This window comes from Callospermophilus lateralis, chromosome 13 (assembly GCF_048772815.1).
Source record: "Callospermophilus lateralis isolate mCalLat2 chromosome 13, mCalLat2.hap1, whole genome shotgun sequence".
NCBI lineage: Eukaryota > Metazoa > Chordata > Mammalia > Rodentia > Sciuridae > Callospermophilus > Callospermophilus lateralis.
Genome location: NC_135317.1, coordinates 95974627 through 95990862, shown reverse-complemented (window position 1 = coordinate 95990862; position 16236 = coordinate 95974627). Strand labels below are relative to the sequence as shown.

The following is a 16236-nucleotide window of genomic DNA, read 5'->3' as shown; positions in this document are numbered from 1 at the left end:
GTGTGCTTTTGTAACAAGAAGCTGAGTCCGCCAATCAGCAGCTGAGGCCAACTCATGAGATCATGTTCAAATAAGGTAAAGGCTGAGCTACAGCCAATCAAGCTGCCTCTGTACCTTACTTCCCATTTTCTGTCCATAAATGCTGCCTGATTCATGAGTCATTCTTTGCTGCATTAAACTCTGCTAAATTGCTAGGTGTGGTGGTGCGTGCCTGTAACCCCAGGGACTTGGGAGGCTGAGACAGGAGGATCACAAGTTCAAGGCCAGCTTCAGCAACTTAGCAAGGTTCTCAGAAACTTAGTGAGACCCTGTCTCAAAATAAAAAAATAAAAAGGGCTCCATGGTAAAGTTCCCCTGGCTTCAATTTTTTTGGAGGGAGTACCAAAAAAAATTTTTTTTAATTAAAAAAAATCATTAAATTTAGTGTTTTTCTTTTGGCTATTGCAATAACCCAGTGAGAGCCAATGGTGGCCCAGATCAGAACAGTAGTATAGAGGCCCTGGGGACATTAGCCTCTCCTAAACAGAAGAGTTGACAGACTCCCGGAGAATACTTTCCTTTCTACTCATGTTGACAAATGTTGAAGCCCAGTGTGCGGAAACGCACACCGCAGTGGGAACACTGAGGTGTAGTCACCTGTGCAATCAGGCAAAACTCACCCCAGGAACCGCAGAGCATCTGAGCAGGAGGAGGCTGGGGGGCGGGTCTTGTTGCAGGGTGTGAGCAGCGGTAGGTGATTGGGGTTCTGTTCCCTGTTGGGTGCTGTCAGGAAGTGGGAGAGTTTGCCGGTTGTTGCCTTAATTACCATTGTCTAGGAAACAAAGTGCACAGAGCGGGTGGGGTTGGCATCGATTCACAAGCTGCAGGTGCTCGCACTAGCCCGGAGAGGAGGACATTCGGTTCCTTCTGCAGTGGCACAACCACCTTGTCTGTCTCCCGTTTAGCCCTCATTAGGAAGTGGCCTTCTTTCTGTCTTGTTCCAGGTCAAGGGATGCCCTGGTCCAATTGCTGTTGACATGCTGTGGGGACAACTATGTTCACCAGAAGTGGTACATACAGCTCACCTGTTAGCTGCCCACTACCAGGGTCATTTTTCTAATTTTTGTTTTCTCTCTTCTCATATTTAGAGTTAAGTCATGGTTCCAAAACATATTCTTTTTGATTTTACAAAATGAAGAATAAGCTCTGTTTGAAAAGATTCAACCCATCTGAATGGATCATTTTGGAAAATTAAATATTATTTCCTTCACCAGGACAGAAGAGAGTTTTAAATGACCCTACCAGACTCCATGTAGGTATTTCTGACTGGGGTTTTGTTGTTGTTGTTGTTATTTGTTTGTTGTACCAGGAATGAATCCAGAGGTGCTTAACCACTGAGCTATATCCCCAGTCCTTTTTATATTTTGAGACAGGATCTTGCTAAAATGCTTAGGGTCTTGCTAAATTGCTGAGACTGGCTTTGAATTTGCCTTCCTCCTGCCTCAGCCTCCCCAGCTGCTGGGATTGTAAGTGCGCCCCACCATTCCAGGCTGGCTGCTTTTTAAGAGGTAAGCTGCTACACTGGTTCAAAAAATAGACCTTTTTCTATGACTCTAAAAACCCTCTTCCAGGACCTGCGGACCAACACAGAGACCAGGCAGGCCCAGTACTGACCGACTATGCAATGCAGAGCCCAGGCCCAAACACAGGAAAAGGACTGCCAACCATGCTGAGGACCACGGTCACATACCACAGCACTGTATCTCCAAACAGGTCACCCAAAGCCATTGTTTGGCTTGACCATTCAGCCCTATCTCTAAAAGTGGTAGCCATCATCTTGGGACACCTCCAATGCCATCTCAGTTTATCTCCACTGCTACTACCAACATCTTTAATTGTGGCAGCTTCTGTCTTGGAACAGCGGCTGGTGGCTGGAAGCCTAACACCAAGATATTTACAGGTTTGACACTACCCACCACCAACTGCGAACATGGTCGCTTCCATCCAGCTGGAAAACAGCCAGGATCCAGAAGACCATCCTCAAGGCCCCTGCAGGCTTGGTTGCACCAGAGGTATCCCTGCTAGGTGTGCTAATAGCCACCATCTTGTTACAGAGGCAAGAGATTTGACAGACTCCTGGAGAATGCTACATGCTTATCAGACAGAGCACTAATTTCCAGAATATATAAAAAACTCCAAAAACTTAACACCAAAAAAATAAATAACCCAATCAAGAAATGGGCTAAGGATCTGAGCAGATCCTTCTCAGAAGAAGATATACAATTGATCAACAAGTATATGAAAAAATGTAATTAGAGAAATGTAATCTCTAGTAATTAGAGAAATGCAAATCAAAGCTACTCTAAGATTTCATCTCATTCCAGTCAGAATGACAATTATCAAGAATACAAGCAATAATAAGTGTTGGCGAGGATGTAGAGTAAAAAGTACACTCATACATTGCTAGTGGCACTGCAAAATTGGTACAACCACTATGGAAAGCAGTATGGAGATTCCTTAGAAAACTTGGAATGGAACCACCATTTGACCCAGCTATCCCACTCCTCTGTCTAAACCCAAAGGACTTAAAATCAGCATACTATAATGACACAGCCACATCAATGTTTATAGCAGCTCAATTCACAATAGCTAAATTGTGGAACCAACCTAGATGCCCTTCAGCAGATGAATGAATAAAGGAACTGTGGTACATATACACAATGGAATATTACTCAGTATTAACAGAGAATAAAATCATGGCATTTGCAGGTAAATGAATAGAGTTGGAGAATATCATGCTCAGTGAAGTTAGCCAATCCCATAAAACCAAAGGCCGAATGTTCTCACTGATAAGTAGATGCTGATTCATAATGGGGGGAGGGCATGGGAAAAAAGGAGGAACTTTGATTGGACAAAGGGAAGGGAGGGAGGGGAGAGGGTATGGGGGCAGGAAAGATGGTGGAATGAGATGAACATCATTACCCTAGGAATATTGTGTATGACTTAGCATGTGGTGCAACTCTACATTGTGTACAACCAGAGAAATGAAAAGTTGTGCTCCATTTGTGTACAATGAATTGAAATGCATTCTGCTGTCATGTATAACTAATTAAACAAAAAAAGAAATGACATGCATTGAAGGGAAAGGAAAATACTGGGGAGCGAGATATTGACCAAATTATATTGCTATATCATGCACATGTACAAATATGTAACAGCAAATCCCACCATTGTGTACAACTATCATGCACCAATAAAAAATACCATGCCCCAATAAAAAAACACTCCCAGAAAAGATGTGAGCCCTTTGTAATAAAAATCACAGATACAATAAAACTCTAGACTACTACACAAGAGTAAGGAATGCAATGAATAATGGAGGAAGAGAACTATCACATTTCATCAAAACTTAACTCTGGGTCAAGGTTAAGGCAGAGGGTGAAAAGTAACATTCACAGAGGAATCCATCATTTATTAGTTTGAAACCTGTTTTGCTGAGGGTAGGTGCTGTTGTTAGGTCCCAAGGCAAGCATGAGAGGAGAGGTACCTGGCACCAATTACCCCTCCTGGGGAAGGGCGGGAGCTGGAACATGGAGACACAGAGAAGCGTCAGTCCTGTGGACCAGCATGAGGTAGGAAGCATGGAAATCCCATGCCATCTTGAACCAGGAGAATCAAGAAAGAGGCAGCCCAAGACAGGCAGAGTCTGACCACTGCCACAGCAGGAAGAGACATCTATCTGTCTGTCCACTGGGCTGGGTTCTGAGGTCCAGATTCTAAAGAAAGAATCACCAAGGACAGAGAAGAGCAGGCCCAGGAGTGGATGGGAATCCCAAACTGGGGATGTGGAGAGAAAAACAAGGCCAAGATGAAATGTAGGGATGTCTCCTTCCTTCATCTGGCTTCCCTCTTCCCATACCTAAGATGTCAGAATTGAGCAACGTCCTCCATCTTTCCTTCCTTTGACCAAAAAAGACCCCTGGGACTGAAGGGATTGGGAATGAGCTGCATGGAACCTACCAAAGGCCTTCTTCTCAGATCTTAATGAGAGGACAGTGGAGTCAAGTTGAATCAAACAGAATGCTGCTATTCCCACATCAGCAGTGTGAGTGTGGTCTCCAACAGCTTTTATGCAGCGGTAGCTAACTGACGCAGCTACTTACCAGCTCTTTAAATCTGGGCAATTTATGTACTTTCTGGTTCATGGTTTCTGCATTTGTAAAATAAAGAGTGTGATAATAGTAGTAGTTACCTCATAGGGATATTACGAGGATTACAGAAATTAATATATGGGAAATTTAGGGCCTGTCACATACAAATAGCTACCATTTTTGAGTACTTGCTATCAAGCCCTGTGATAAATGCTTTTTGTGAATTCTCCTCACAAAAGTGCATCAATGGCGATACTATTGTTATTCACATTTTATAGTAAAAAGTGAGGCTCTAAGAAATGAGTAATGTGCTAAAGATCATTCAGCTGATAAGTAGCAGACGTGGGGCTGGGTTCAGTGGCCTAACTCTGAGGCTGCAGCCTGAATCATTGCACCATGCTGTTCTGTGACATGGCCCTGTGGAACTGACAAGATGGGATTAGCATAGGTGATTATCCTGCCAACACAGAACTATCCCTTCAGTGGGAATTCATTACAAATAAAGGATTAATCCACACATTCTTGCTTTGCTTGAAGTTTAAATTAAATAATTATGTGTTAAATCAAATATAGTAATCACAGCTTGGAAGTCAGCAACACTATAAGCCAGGAGATAACTTCCCTAAATGATGTGAACTCCAACTCCATTATCTAGTCACACCTCAGTTATTCAAATTTCCAATCTTTCTTTTCTTTCCAAAAGCAGTTTGAATTATTGGACCAACTTAAAGCATTCAGTAACAGTGAATTACATGGAGATCAGCACTTAATAGGCCTGAACACCTTTTCTCTTTACCTAAGAGCTTCAACTTTTAAAGTTAATTTCTGCTCTGTGGACTAAAGAAATGTTGGCTTAATTCCTGTACCCACTGAGCTATATTAGCAGATATGCTAATAATTCTGATTTAATTGAAATTCATGTGTTAATTAAAATTAAGTAACAAAACTGCATTGAAACAAATTATAGCCATTAAGATATAATTACGGAGAAAGAACCCAAACTTTAAAAATGATAGATGTCATTGGATTAGACAAAGGGGAAGGAAGGGAGGGAGACAGGATGGGAATAGGAAAGACAGTAGTATGAATCAGACATAACTTTCCTACGTTCATAAGGATAATTCCACATCACGTACAACCAAAATAACTGGATCCTAGTTAGAATAAGTTATACTTCGTGTATGTATAATATGTCAAAATACACGCTCATGTATAGCTAAAAAGAACAATTTTTTTTTTAAATAATGAAGGTCAAGCTATTCCAAGGAAAAGGCTTATATTGCCGAGAATGGCCACAGGGTGGCAGCAGAGGGTGCGCAATGAGCTTTTCTTCTTCAGACCCAGAAGCCATTGGAGAGCCCTGGCAGACCTGAGTTTGAGTGAATCCTGTTTCCTGTAATACACTGGCTGGTTTAATGCCTCCAACTTTACATTTTCTCATCTGAGATTCTGCGATGCTCAGATCATCAGACCAAAAATGGTAGCTACTGTGTGTGTGTGTTTGTGTGTGTGTGTGTGTGTGTGTGTGTTGTGTGTGTGTATCTGTATAATTGAAGCAACTGTACTAGAAAGAAAAGCTGATTTAGAATCCTGGGTTTGAATCTTTGTTCTGCCATTTCATTCAAAGTCAATAAATACCTCTTAGCTAAGGCCTACTTACAAGTAATAATTATAGCCAATATTCATGGCTATGGTTATCATGACATCAACATTGTGCCAAACACTTTTATTCCATTCAGTATTCCCTGTGAAGGGTGCAGTCTTGTTATGCTCATTTCGTAGATGAACTGAAACTTAGGCTTAAATAACTTCCCAAGGTGAACAGGCCAGATTCCAATTCCCAGGCAGGGCTATACACTGCCTGCCTGGGCTCTGGTGTGCCCCACCTTATCAAGGTGAACAGTATGGCCCTTGACCTTGAAGAGCTCAGCTTAATGGAAGGGAAGGGGCTGAGATTAGTCACAATGCCATGCCATGCTTGACACAACCGGGGTAAGAACAGTGTATCTGAGGATTACAGAAGTGGGGGTCATTAGTTAACTCTCCATGGGGACATCTGGGAAAGGTTCACTGAGAAGGTGCTATTTTTGCTAGATTTTTTAAGTTGGCATTCTTCACCCCCCAACCCCCAATTTAAAAAAAAAAAAAAAAAGAGGAAGAAAAAGAGAGCAGTGTAAGCAGAGGGGACAGTGTGTGCAGCAACACAAACAACAGGAAGGGAAGAGCCTGTGGTGTGGGTCAAGGCCAGCTGGGCAGGAGATAATTCTGGAGAGGGACTTGAGTCACGCCACAGAGCTTTGCATGGCATATGAGAGCTGCATTTCATCTCATAGTCAAAAGTGAGCCACTGCCGGGCTTTATTGTAGCCACCAAGTACTCAGATCTGTGCCTCATGCATCCAGTGCATGGCCCAGTGTAGAGAAGGGGGGGGGGGGCTGGGGTAAGGACAGTAGCGGGGGAAGCAGTTCTTAGAGCCCAGATTGGAGAGGAGGGACAGGAAGTCTCCGTGAGGCAGGGGAAGAACCGCTGGCTCCACCCATTTGGATTTGATAGGGATTAAAAGTGATGGGGAAGAGCTGGAGACGGCTAAACCTGGTGGACAGTGCCTGAGTGTCAGGGTGAGGGGAACAGAAGGCAGAGGATATCTGAGGAGGAGAAGGATGGCCTAGGCTTTGGATGTGTTTGTATAGGGAGCGGCACATGGGAGAATCCAGGAAGAGAAGTCCTCCTGGGATGGAATCATGATCAAACTTTCCTCCCCCTGGATTTAAAATGAACACTTGACTTAGAACCATTTGCTAAGCAGTGATCATGTGCTAGGCCTTGGGAGCAGAAAACTGGAGAAGGGGACGTGCCTAATCCCAGGAGTCTGCAGGCTGTAAACAGAGGTAATGACCCTTTCAGGCATCAAGGAACCTCTTGGGTGAGCATCAGCAGCAGAACAACATGAAGGAGAGCTTTCCACAGCCAGAGCCAAGGCCAGGGGAGGCTCCCGTGAAGGATGCATGCCCAAGCAGACTGAGGAGGTGTGGGTAGCATTGAGAGTGGGGAGGCCCAGCAGGGCGGTGGTCCAGTATGCAAAAGTGGGGTGCATCTGGGAAGGGCAGGTTTGATTTTAAGGGACAGGCGAGAAAGAAGGAAGACAGCAGGCCTGAGAGGTCTTCAGGAGCCTGCTCAAGAGGCATTTTGCCTATTAAGCCAAGGCCTGAGGTCCTCAAGGGGAGGGGACAGAGCTTGCAGGGCTAAAGATGATGGAGATCCCAGGCTAGCTGCGTGATCTTCAGTGTGTCACTCAAACTCTGAAAACCAAACACCATGGGACTATTTTGAGCCTGACGCTGGGAGATCTACGGGTCAGTGAAGAGTTCTTCTTACTTATCTCCAATGTTCCCCCACCACCTTCAGGACACACCACTGACCACCCCGAGGTCACCCTATGTGAGATGGAGGGTGAGCAGAGTGGTGCGTTACCTGGGAACAGGCCCAGAGGATGGATGGTCTCTCTGGACAGAGGAGCCAAGAGCACCTGCCCCTATCAGAAGCCCCCCATCAGCCTGTTCATCTCTCTCTTCTTTTCCTACCAGCACCCATTCCCTCAGAAACACAGCTTGGCCCTTGCCTAGGCTTATCCAGAATCCCTCACCTGCCATTAAATGAGGCTTCCTGCTTTTGATGGATGGTGCAGTGTCTGTTCTTAGTTTTCTACCAGGTGTACCCAGGATGCACTCAAAATGTATGTGAAACAGCAAGAAGGTGGAAGGAAAGTAGTGAAAAGAAAGAGTGTCCCTACTTCCCTGGGTGCCCTGTCACTCTTCCGTGCACTTGTCCCAGGCAGACCAGACTCCTCTCACACCCACCCGCCGCAGCTGTATAACAATTCAGATCCTGCTGCCCCGCACGTCCCTCCCTGGGGGCACTTCAGTTTCTCACCTGTGTCACAGAGCTGTTGTCAGGACCTCATGAGGTCAGGGCCCACCTCAGTGTGCTCCTTCCTCAGCCCTTAACATCAGAATCCCCCAAAGAATGGCCCCCTCTGGGCTTCGGGTGTGACTCTGTGAAGTTTTACCCAAGTGTCTGAACTCTGACCACGTTGTTCAGACTAACAGCAGGGGAGAAATCATAGTCACTATAAGGCTCAGATCTGTACATAAACAGAGAAAAAAGAAACTTTTCAAACAGTGGTAATCAGGGAGTTTAAAAAAGAAGTGAGGATTGCTAGGATGAGAAGGAAAACAAGTAGGCAATTGGCTGAAGAGGAGCAGATTTTGAACTTGGCAAAATTCCCCCCAATTCTTTCATGCCCAGCCTTAACCCTCACATGCCCTCAACCCATGGAGAGGAACAGCCTCGTACACAGAATGACCTCACATACTTCATCTCAGACATTGGTGATGGTATAAGATAATAATTTAAATTCCTTGAATTTAAATGAAATTATAAAAGAATACTCATGCAAATTAAACATGGACAGCTGTGGCCAGGCTACAAAAGTTACTGCCTGATAATTAGTCTGGCTGCTTGACCTAAGGCTACTAATCCACCCTTGTGCTATTAGAAGCAGGTATGGGAATGGCTTGTGCTGAGTCCCAGCAGTCCCTACTGTGAAGTGACAGCAGACTGAACCTGGTCCACTGCACAAGTAGCCCAAGTGGAGCTGCCATCAGCTAAGGGACATGGCCACCATCAGCATCTGTCGCTTTTCTCCAAGTCTGCCAGCTACCAGGTGAACAGAGGTCTTCCCCTGGGCCCACCCCCCGATTCCAGCAAGCTCCCAGCACCTCCACATATCTCCCGCTCCTTCTCCCAATCAGCCCTTATAGACAGGATGTTGCATTTATGTTTTATTTTTATTTTACAAGAATATAACATGCTGAAACAGGAAAACAGGCATTGCATACATCACTCATTAAGGAACCCAGCTCCCTTTGTGAACAATAAATAAATATTTAAACAATAAGGAGTTCCTGACAGGCCCTAGCGGTTCCCAGCACGCTCAGAGGTAGAGTCTGGTGGAGGAGGGGACAGTCAGGCAGCAGCTGCTGCTGAGATTCTCCAGTGCAGACAAACTCAAATGACAACAATAAATAACAACGGCGACAATGGTAACAAAAATAATGCTATGACAATCGGCACACCGCCACAGACATCATTCTTAAATAAATTTTCTCCTGGAGGAGCTCAAGTGCAGAGAGAACAGTGTTGGCAATCCTGGGGCACAAGGGGGCTGCCCTGGTGAGTCCACCTCCCACCCTGGGCTCTGGCGCAGGAAATCCATCATGGAATGTTTGTTCGGTGAGGCCCTGAGGTGACAGGCAAGTGCTGATTTCCCCCAGTCCTGTCTTTCCAAGCAGCCCTGCTCCCCAGCTTTACTGCAGCTTCCACCTTCTGTCCCGGGGCCATGGTGGTCCCTGCCTTTCCCAACACCCCAGGGGTGCATCTTGTGCCCACAGGAAATAGCGGCTTGATTTCAGAAGGACTTTCAGGTACTGCCAAGGGATTAGCTTCTCATTACCCTTCTCTTCCCTGTTCCACGCTGTTGGCGTGACAGAGGGGCTACCTGCCCCTAAGGCCTCCCTCGTCCCTCCTCCTGGCCCTACCTTCAAGGGCAGCATAGGGCTCAGAAGCTCCTCAGAAGTCCCGGCTCACAGGTGGCCCTGCTGCAAACATGACCAGCAGCCACCTGCAAGAGGCCATCAACAGCACCCAGGCTGGGTCCACAAGAGCAAGATGGCCTCTTCCGGACTTGCTACTGACCTGCAAAGGGGCTCAAAGACCAGTTTTTGAGGTATAAACATCTCGTTCTAGGCAAGAATCATGTTGACCTTGAGAGGACTGTGAGGATGGACCTTGGGGTGAGCCCGGGTGGGAGAGGAGGGCACAGTGGGAAGACTCCATACCCATGGCTCTTTCTGTGACATGATCGAAGTCAACTGCCCACTGGCCAATAGCTCACCCAATTACCTTCTTCCCACACTCTTTTCTAGTTGCCCAAGCCACTCTGCAACATCTGCTTGCCCCTGTGGGAAGGCCAAGAGCCAGAGCTGCCTGCCACACCACCAATCTTGTCCCCAGAGAGCCCCACACAGCCCCCATGTTGCCCTTCCCCGCAGCTCCTGGACGCGGGGAGCCCTCTCCCACAGGGCACTCAGTTCACAGTCTCTGGAGGACAGCCTGCTGCTCCCATGCAGGCTCTGGGACACCTCCACTGTCCTCTTGCACTTGCTGGGCAGAACCTGCCTCCCATGCAGGGGTGGCCGCCTCGGGGATGGGTGACTCCACCTCTCTGCCCACTAGTTTCCTTGTGGCCCGGAAGGCTCAGGTGTGTGAGGGCTCAGCCAGGCTGCAGCTGGAGGTGCAGGCGGAGGCAGCCGAGGCTCGGGCAGCCAGGTCTTGGTAAGCGGGAGACTTCAGGAAACGCGGGTAGGAGTCCTTCTCCATCAGGGTGCGTGTCTTCCCCTGAGCCACCTCGAAGCACGTGGTGGTGGTGGCCTGCAGGTTTGTCCTGGTCAGCTCCCGGGTCTCATGGTCTATGTTCACCTGTGGGAAAGAGGGTAACGTGGAGTGAGTGGGGGGCAGAGCAGGGAAGGGCCAGGGGTGGCCCTGTGGGCGGGGGAAGGGCCGACAGGCAGTGGGGCAGTGGAAGCAGCACAGATTCTGAATCAGGAACCTGGGTTCTGCCTACTAGCTAGCTCTTCAGCTCTGGGTCTATGCCCACATCAGAACCACTGTTAGCCTCCAATCTCTCAGAACTAGTGTGAGGATATAGTAAGATCGTGCAAATCTAATTTTGTTTCCTTCTTCTGTAACAACCCTGGTTCAAATTATCACCACCAGGTCAGTGACAGGACCCAACTGGTCTCTGTCTTCTACCCTCTTCTGGGCAACTAAACTGAGCCTTTTAAAACTCACTCCGTCTGGTAGCATTTCTGTTACTTCCCATGTCACTCAGAGGAAAGTCAAAGTGCTTGTGGAAGCTTGTGGGACTCTCCATCTGGCCATCTGCCACCTGTCTGACCTCATGTCCTCATGTCCGACTCTCTCTTCCTGCTCCACATGGCCCTATTTCCTGTGCTAGAATTTCCTTTCCTTCCCTATTCTTTCAATGCTCTGTTCCTGTGTCACCTTTTCCAACAGCCCACTCCTGTCTTCCTTTAATGAAGCTGAAAGACCTCCCCTCCCTCACCCTGCTCCATACCTCCACTCCCTCTCTCTGCTTGCCTGCTTTGTCTCTATCACAGCACAAATCACCTGCTTGCTTATATTTGTTTAATTGGTTATTGGCATCTTCCCCATTAGAACATAAATCTCATCAGGGAGGGGGTGATTTGTTCACTACTATCTCCACTGAGACTGTAACGGTCAGTACCTTGCGTGTAACTGGTGTTCCATAATGTGGAATAAATAAAAGTGGTCAGAACACAAAATACAAAATGTGATCCCTTCTTTCTCCACCAGGTGGCCCCATGTTCTTTATCAAAAGCAGCCGCCAAGCAGAAACAGCCAGAAGGGAAGGCTGAATGGCAAAAGACTCGGGGACCACAGAGCCAGAGGCCTAAGGCAGGGCAGCCAGGGACTGTGCCAGGCTACACGAGGTCTCGTTCATGACTTTGTCTCCCCAGTGAGTAAGTGTGTTGAAAAAAAAATCAATTTACAAAGGTGGTCATGGGCAGAAACCAGAAAAACCTGTTGACCCATCCTGCCTGGTTGTGAATCTGAAGGGGGCAGCACCGAGCAATAGCATACCGCCTGGTTTTTCTAGTCTCTGGCCACAGAAGCCCACTCCTCCAGTGACAAAGAAGACCTCTCCAATTCAAAACCCAATCCTTCACCTGCTGGCCTCCTACTATTCCTTGTTCTAGAGGGGAAGGGGCAGGCAGGGTCTGGAGGATCCATGGCCATGTCAGGGCACTGACCTCTTTAGGGGCTTCGCTGCGAATGAACTCATCAAAGATGCGGTGAGCCCTGGAGGCCAGCTTGGCAGCTGATCGGATCTTCTTGAACTCCTCGCAGGCCAGCCAGAACTCCAGGTTCTCCTCGCTGAACTCTGTCTTCAGGAAGGCGTGAAAGGCAGCCACTCCATCTGGGGTTGAGGGGAGAAAGGAGGAAACAGGTCAGACTGGGGACAGTGAGGAATAAAAGAAGAAAAGATAGCAATTGCAATAATGGCTCTATTTTTAGAATGTAATTTTCTCAAACAAGGACCTGCCTTTGTATTTTGAAAAGAGGCTGGCACACTAGGGGATCATGTTATTATTACTACTACTATTATTTCGCCCGTGCTTTCAGCATCCCTCGGACTGGCTCCAAAGCACATGAGTACACATGTGTCATCCACAGACAGACACAACAGAGTCCTACTTACTTTTACTGCTCAGCAGTAGGTCAAAGGACTCTCTCCATCCCAGCACATCTTCTGAGAAGCTTCTACTAGGGGAAAAAAAAAAAAAAAAGTCAATATTTTAAAATTAAAGCAAAACAACAACAACAAAAAAGCATAGCACAAATCCTAGCCAGAACCCTGATGGGAAGCTGCATAATTCACACAAAAACTTGCTCAGTGATTTATCAAGCTGACCCCTCAAACTCTTAGCTAGAGCTAGGATAAATGGTGGTGTCAATTCAGGGATCAGAAACCAAAGTCAAGGCCCCTTTAATCCTCAGTGAGTATCTTTAAGGCTGTTTCTTAGCTTCCAAAATTGCTTCCATTTCCCTGACTCTGAGAGCTTTGTTGTGTACACCTCCACAAGGAATAAGGGCCTCATAAATAGGAATTGTATCACCCCAGAGCCCAGTGCAGCTCCTGGCCCGGTTGATGTTAGTATGAAAGGGTTTCTAGGCAAGGTGCACACTAATGGAAATAGAGTCATTAATATAACTACTTCAAGTGGCCCTGGACCCTGTCCTATGCCCAGCTATATGTACCATGAATTCCCAGAAGGGAGCATCTGGTAACTGTTCATGTCCTGAGGGCAATCAACTGTTGGTAGACTTAGAAGCCTAAAGCCACCAACCCACTCTCCCCTGAGTCAAGTGGCCACCAGACCAATAAGAAGTCCCATTAATATCTTAAGGGAGGGGTTGCCAAGGTTCACCCTAGCATGTCCTAGTTTCTTCTTGTATTCTCCTTCTTAGGCTCCCTCCCTGCTAGGGGCCCTGGGCTGGATGGCAGGACTTACCTCTCTTTGTTGTGTTTACTGCCCCACTCGAACTTGCCAACACTTCCAGAATCAGAGCCCAGCTCTGATTTGTGAAGAAAGATTCCCAGACGTGTCTTGAATTCTTTGGCTCTGAAAGACAAATCATGAGCATGAAAGGATTCTCCATTTACCCAGTCAGCACAGACAGGTTTGTGGGGTCCCAGAAGAGCTCTGCCACCCAAATTTCAGCCTCAAGAGCTCCTGGAAATGCTTGGTTGTTCCCAGGGCCCAAACTGTGCTTCTCTTTTTAGTATCTTCAAGCCTGAAGCAACAGCAGCAATGTCTGAACTGTGCCCTGGTAGGTCAACACTTTCTGGGTTTACAGTCCTGCCCATATAGAGTTTTTGTCCTACTTAAAAAGTAAGATCTTTGTGCCATTTAGCATCCCCTAAGCTTGTCAGGAGTATTTCTGGAACTGCGAGGAAATTGATTCCCGCCTTCATCTTTAACTTCCTTCCTGAGACACCAATTCCATGGAAGCTGCATAATAGCTCTCTAGAAGTTCACACATCCCTCACTGGTGGGCCATGAGTAAGACCTCCCTGCCCTCCCAGAAGTAAAAGAAGTCCAGCGCCCATCCCTGCGCTGTGCAATCAAAACCAAGTGTACAAGAAACTGGGACAGGCTCAGTGCTGCCTGGAGGCGACAACGTGGTCCTCCAGCAGAGAGATCTTGGGCAGGCTTACCGCCCTTTGTCAGAGAATGGGGACACAACGGGCCTCGGCTTCCCTTCGCTTTTCCTGCTTCCTGTTGGTGGTATCAAGTTGCCCTCTGCCTCGCCACTCAAGTCACTAGAGTCCCATTCCCCCGTCCACCCAAGTCCCCAAGCCTGTCGCTCTGCTCCCGAAGAGTTGGCGGGGCTTGGCCTCCTTCCCCCGGGTAGCTAGACAAACTCCTCTTACCTCTCCAGACAGGTGGTGGGGAAGGTGGCCAGGGTGCGACACATGGTTGCAGGCGCTGGGCAGCACGTCCTGGGGAGGATGGTGGCGGGTTCCAGGGGACTCGCGAGGGGCAAACGGAGGCCTTAACTTGCACTGGCCGGGTCTGTCAGCCTGCATGCGCCTGGCTGGGCTGCCGGGGCTTTTATTCCCTCGGAGGGGCGGGGTGGGGCGGGGCGGGGCGCCGCTGACCAATCAGAGGGCGTGGCTGGGCGCCGCGAGGGCGGAGGCGGGGCCGAGGCCCCACGTGGGAGGGCGCGACTGGCACACACAGGGTCTGCGGCGGGCGGGCGAGCGGGGCTGCCCCCTCCTCCCCGGGATGTAGCGTGGCGAGCCAGGAGCTGCAGGGAGAAGGCGGAGGGGGGACGCACCGCCCAGCTTGGTAGGGAAAACCCCGGCGACCTCTAGTAAAAGCTGGAAACTGACACGGCGGTGTCAGGAGGGTTCGTGTGGAGGTGGCGGGTCGGGAAGGGCGACACGGGGGCGAACGCAGAAATGTCTGAGCCTCTTGAATCTTGAAGGACAGGAGCACAGGGTGCAACTCGCCCGTGACTGTACAGTTAGCTGCCAGTTACTGCGCTCCTGCACGACGGCCGCGGGGCTGAGTACATTATCCTCCTCCTCATCATTCTGCCCATTTTATAGATGAAGAAACCGAAGCTCTAAAAGCTACAGAGTTGCCCAGCCAGAATTGGAAATAGCAGATATGTAGGGGCACTTTTTACTAGACGCAGAGAAGTTAAACTGCTCAAAGTTTTACAGTTAGTTAAGTGTTGGTGCCGGAATTCAGGAGTTCATCATGGTTTTCCAACTGCCATAAAGAGAAAGAGAAGAGGAAGGAAAAAAAAAAATCCCAGAACCTCTGTAACTGAATGACCCTGGTTTTAAGCAGGATCAATAAGCTAGCTCAGGGTCCCCATCCCCAAGACACAGGTAATAAATGCTCTGTCTCTTATCATCTTCCCATAAAAGAATTATAGTCTCCCCCACTGCCCCTCAGTTCCTATGGGGATTGCTATTAAGAGGCTGAAGTGAAGTGAAGGGTACAGGGTCCAGAGCTAGATTTTCAGGTTTCAAATCATGGCTCTGATATTTGCTGATGGGAGACCTGGAGCAAACTTCTTAACCTTTCCATGCCTCAATTTCCTTGTCTTTAAGATGAGACACCAGTACACTTATTTCATAAGGTTGTTGTGAGGACTACACCTATTTATTCTTGGTTTGCGTTCCCCCAGAAAAGATGCTCAGGCAGAGGCTGAGGAGGTTTGCTGAGGAGAGGGAGGAGGAGTGAATGCCATGCCATTTCAGCAACCCCCAACTGGGCCCAGAGGGTGCTCTGGGGTTCAGTTGACCCTTCATTAGGTTTTCCACTCAAGGGAGGGGACACATCTTTGTACCCCTGCATCTCTGCAGCTGCCTGGAGAAATGGTCTGATCTTAAATAAGGCAGCTTCCCTCTGTCCATAACAACTCCTGGAAAAAAGCTACAGTGGACACCAGACTGGGAGTGGGTGGCCAGAGTCCTGGGTGGCAAGCCACAGCATCCTCAGCAACATGTAAGGTGCGTAGAACAGGCTCAGCATGCAGTTGGCCTCAATAAGTGCTAGCTTTCAGTTTTACTTATAAGGATACTGGAATTTTAGAGAATAAGGAAAATAGTAAGTATTTTTGTGTCTCTCGGGATATAGGTTTTTATTTCATAAGAGGCATCTTGACCGTTGCTGATCCTCAGCAAGGCCTGCTCTGTGTTTCTAGAAGTAAAGGGTCAGAAAAGAGAGAAACACGGAGGTGTCCCCTCCCCCCCCCCCCAGAGCTCTCAGCAAGCAGGCCAAGGAAAGGTGGTAGGGGAAGGAAGGGGAAAACCACGGTGGGGGGTGAGCTTGTGGTTGAGGCCGCTACAGCAACAGAAGCCAAAATCAGAATACTGTGTGGGATCTTTTGTCAAAGCAGAGCCCCTTGTTGAGCCAGGGCC

At 48.0% G+C, this 16236-nt stretch overlaps 1 protein-coding gene across 2 annotated transcripts; it reads right to left on the bottom strand.

The window, feature by feature from the left end:
* Positions 1 to 9055: 9055 nt before the first annotated feature.
* On the bottom strand, positions 9056 to 14366 carry Rgs16 (regulator of G protein signaling 16). Of its 2 annotated transcripts, none has more exons than XM_076831593.2 (5): positions 14230 to 14366; positions 13307 to 13417; positions 12493 to 12557; positions 12044 to 12210; positions 9056 to 10667 (listed from the first exon to the last, which is right to left on the bottom strand). In XM_076831593.2, the coding sequence occupies exons 1-5, from the start codon at positions 14271 to 14273 to the stop codon at positions 10446 to 10448; spliced, it is 609 nt and encodes a 202-aa protein (XP_076687708.1). In that variant the 5' UTR covers positions 14274 to 14366; the 3' UTR covers positions 9056 to 10445. The 2 variants fall into 2 exon arrangements, with proteins under 2 accessions (XP_076687708.1, XP_076687709.1); XM_076831594.2 differs by having other exon boundaries at positions 12493 to 12554.
* Between the last annotated feature and the right edge of the window lie 1870 nt (positions 14367 to 16236).

Bases quoted from the DNA above. Each gene is read 5' to 3' on its own strand.
- Rgs16 (XM_076831593.2), bottom strand. From the start codon at position 14,273: ATGTGTCGCACCCTGGCCACCTTCCCCACCACCTGTCTGGAGAG. The intron at 13,418-14,229 runs GTAAGAGGAGTT...TTTGTCTTTCAG, and splicing joins CCCACCACCTGTCTGGAGAG to AGCCAAAGAATTCAAGACAC. The intron at 12,211-12,492 runs GTAAGTAGGACT...CCTCAACCCCAG, and splicing joins CCTACTGCTGAGCAGTAAAA to ATGGAGTGGCTGCCTTTCAC.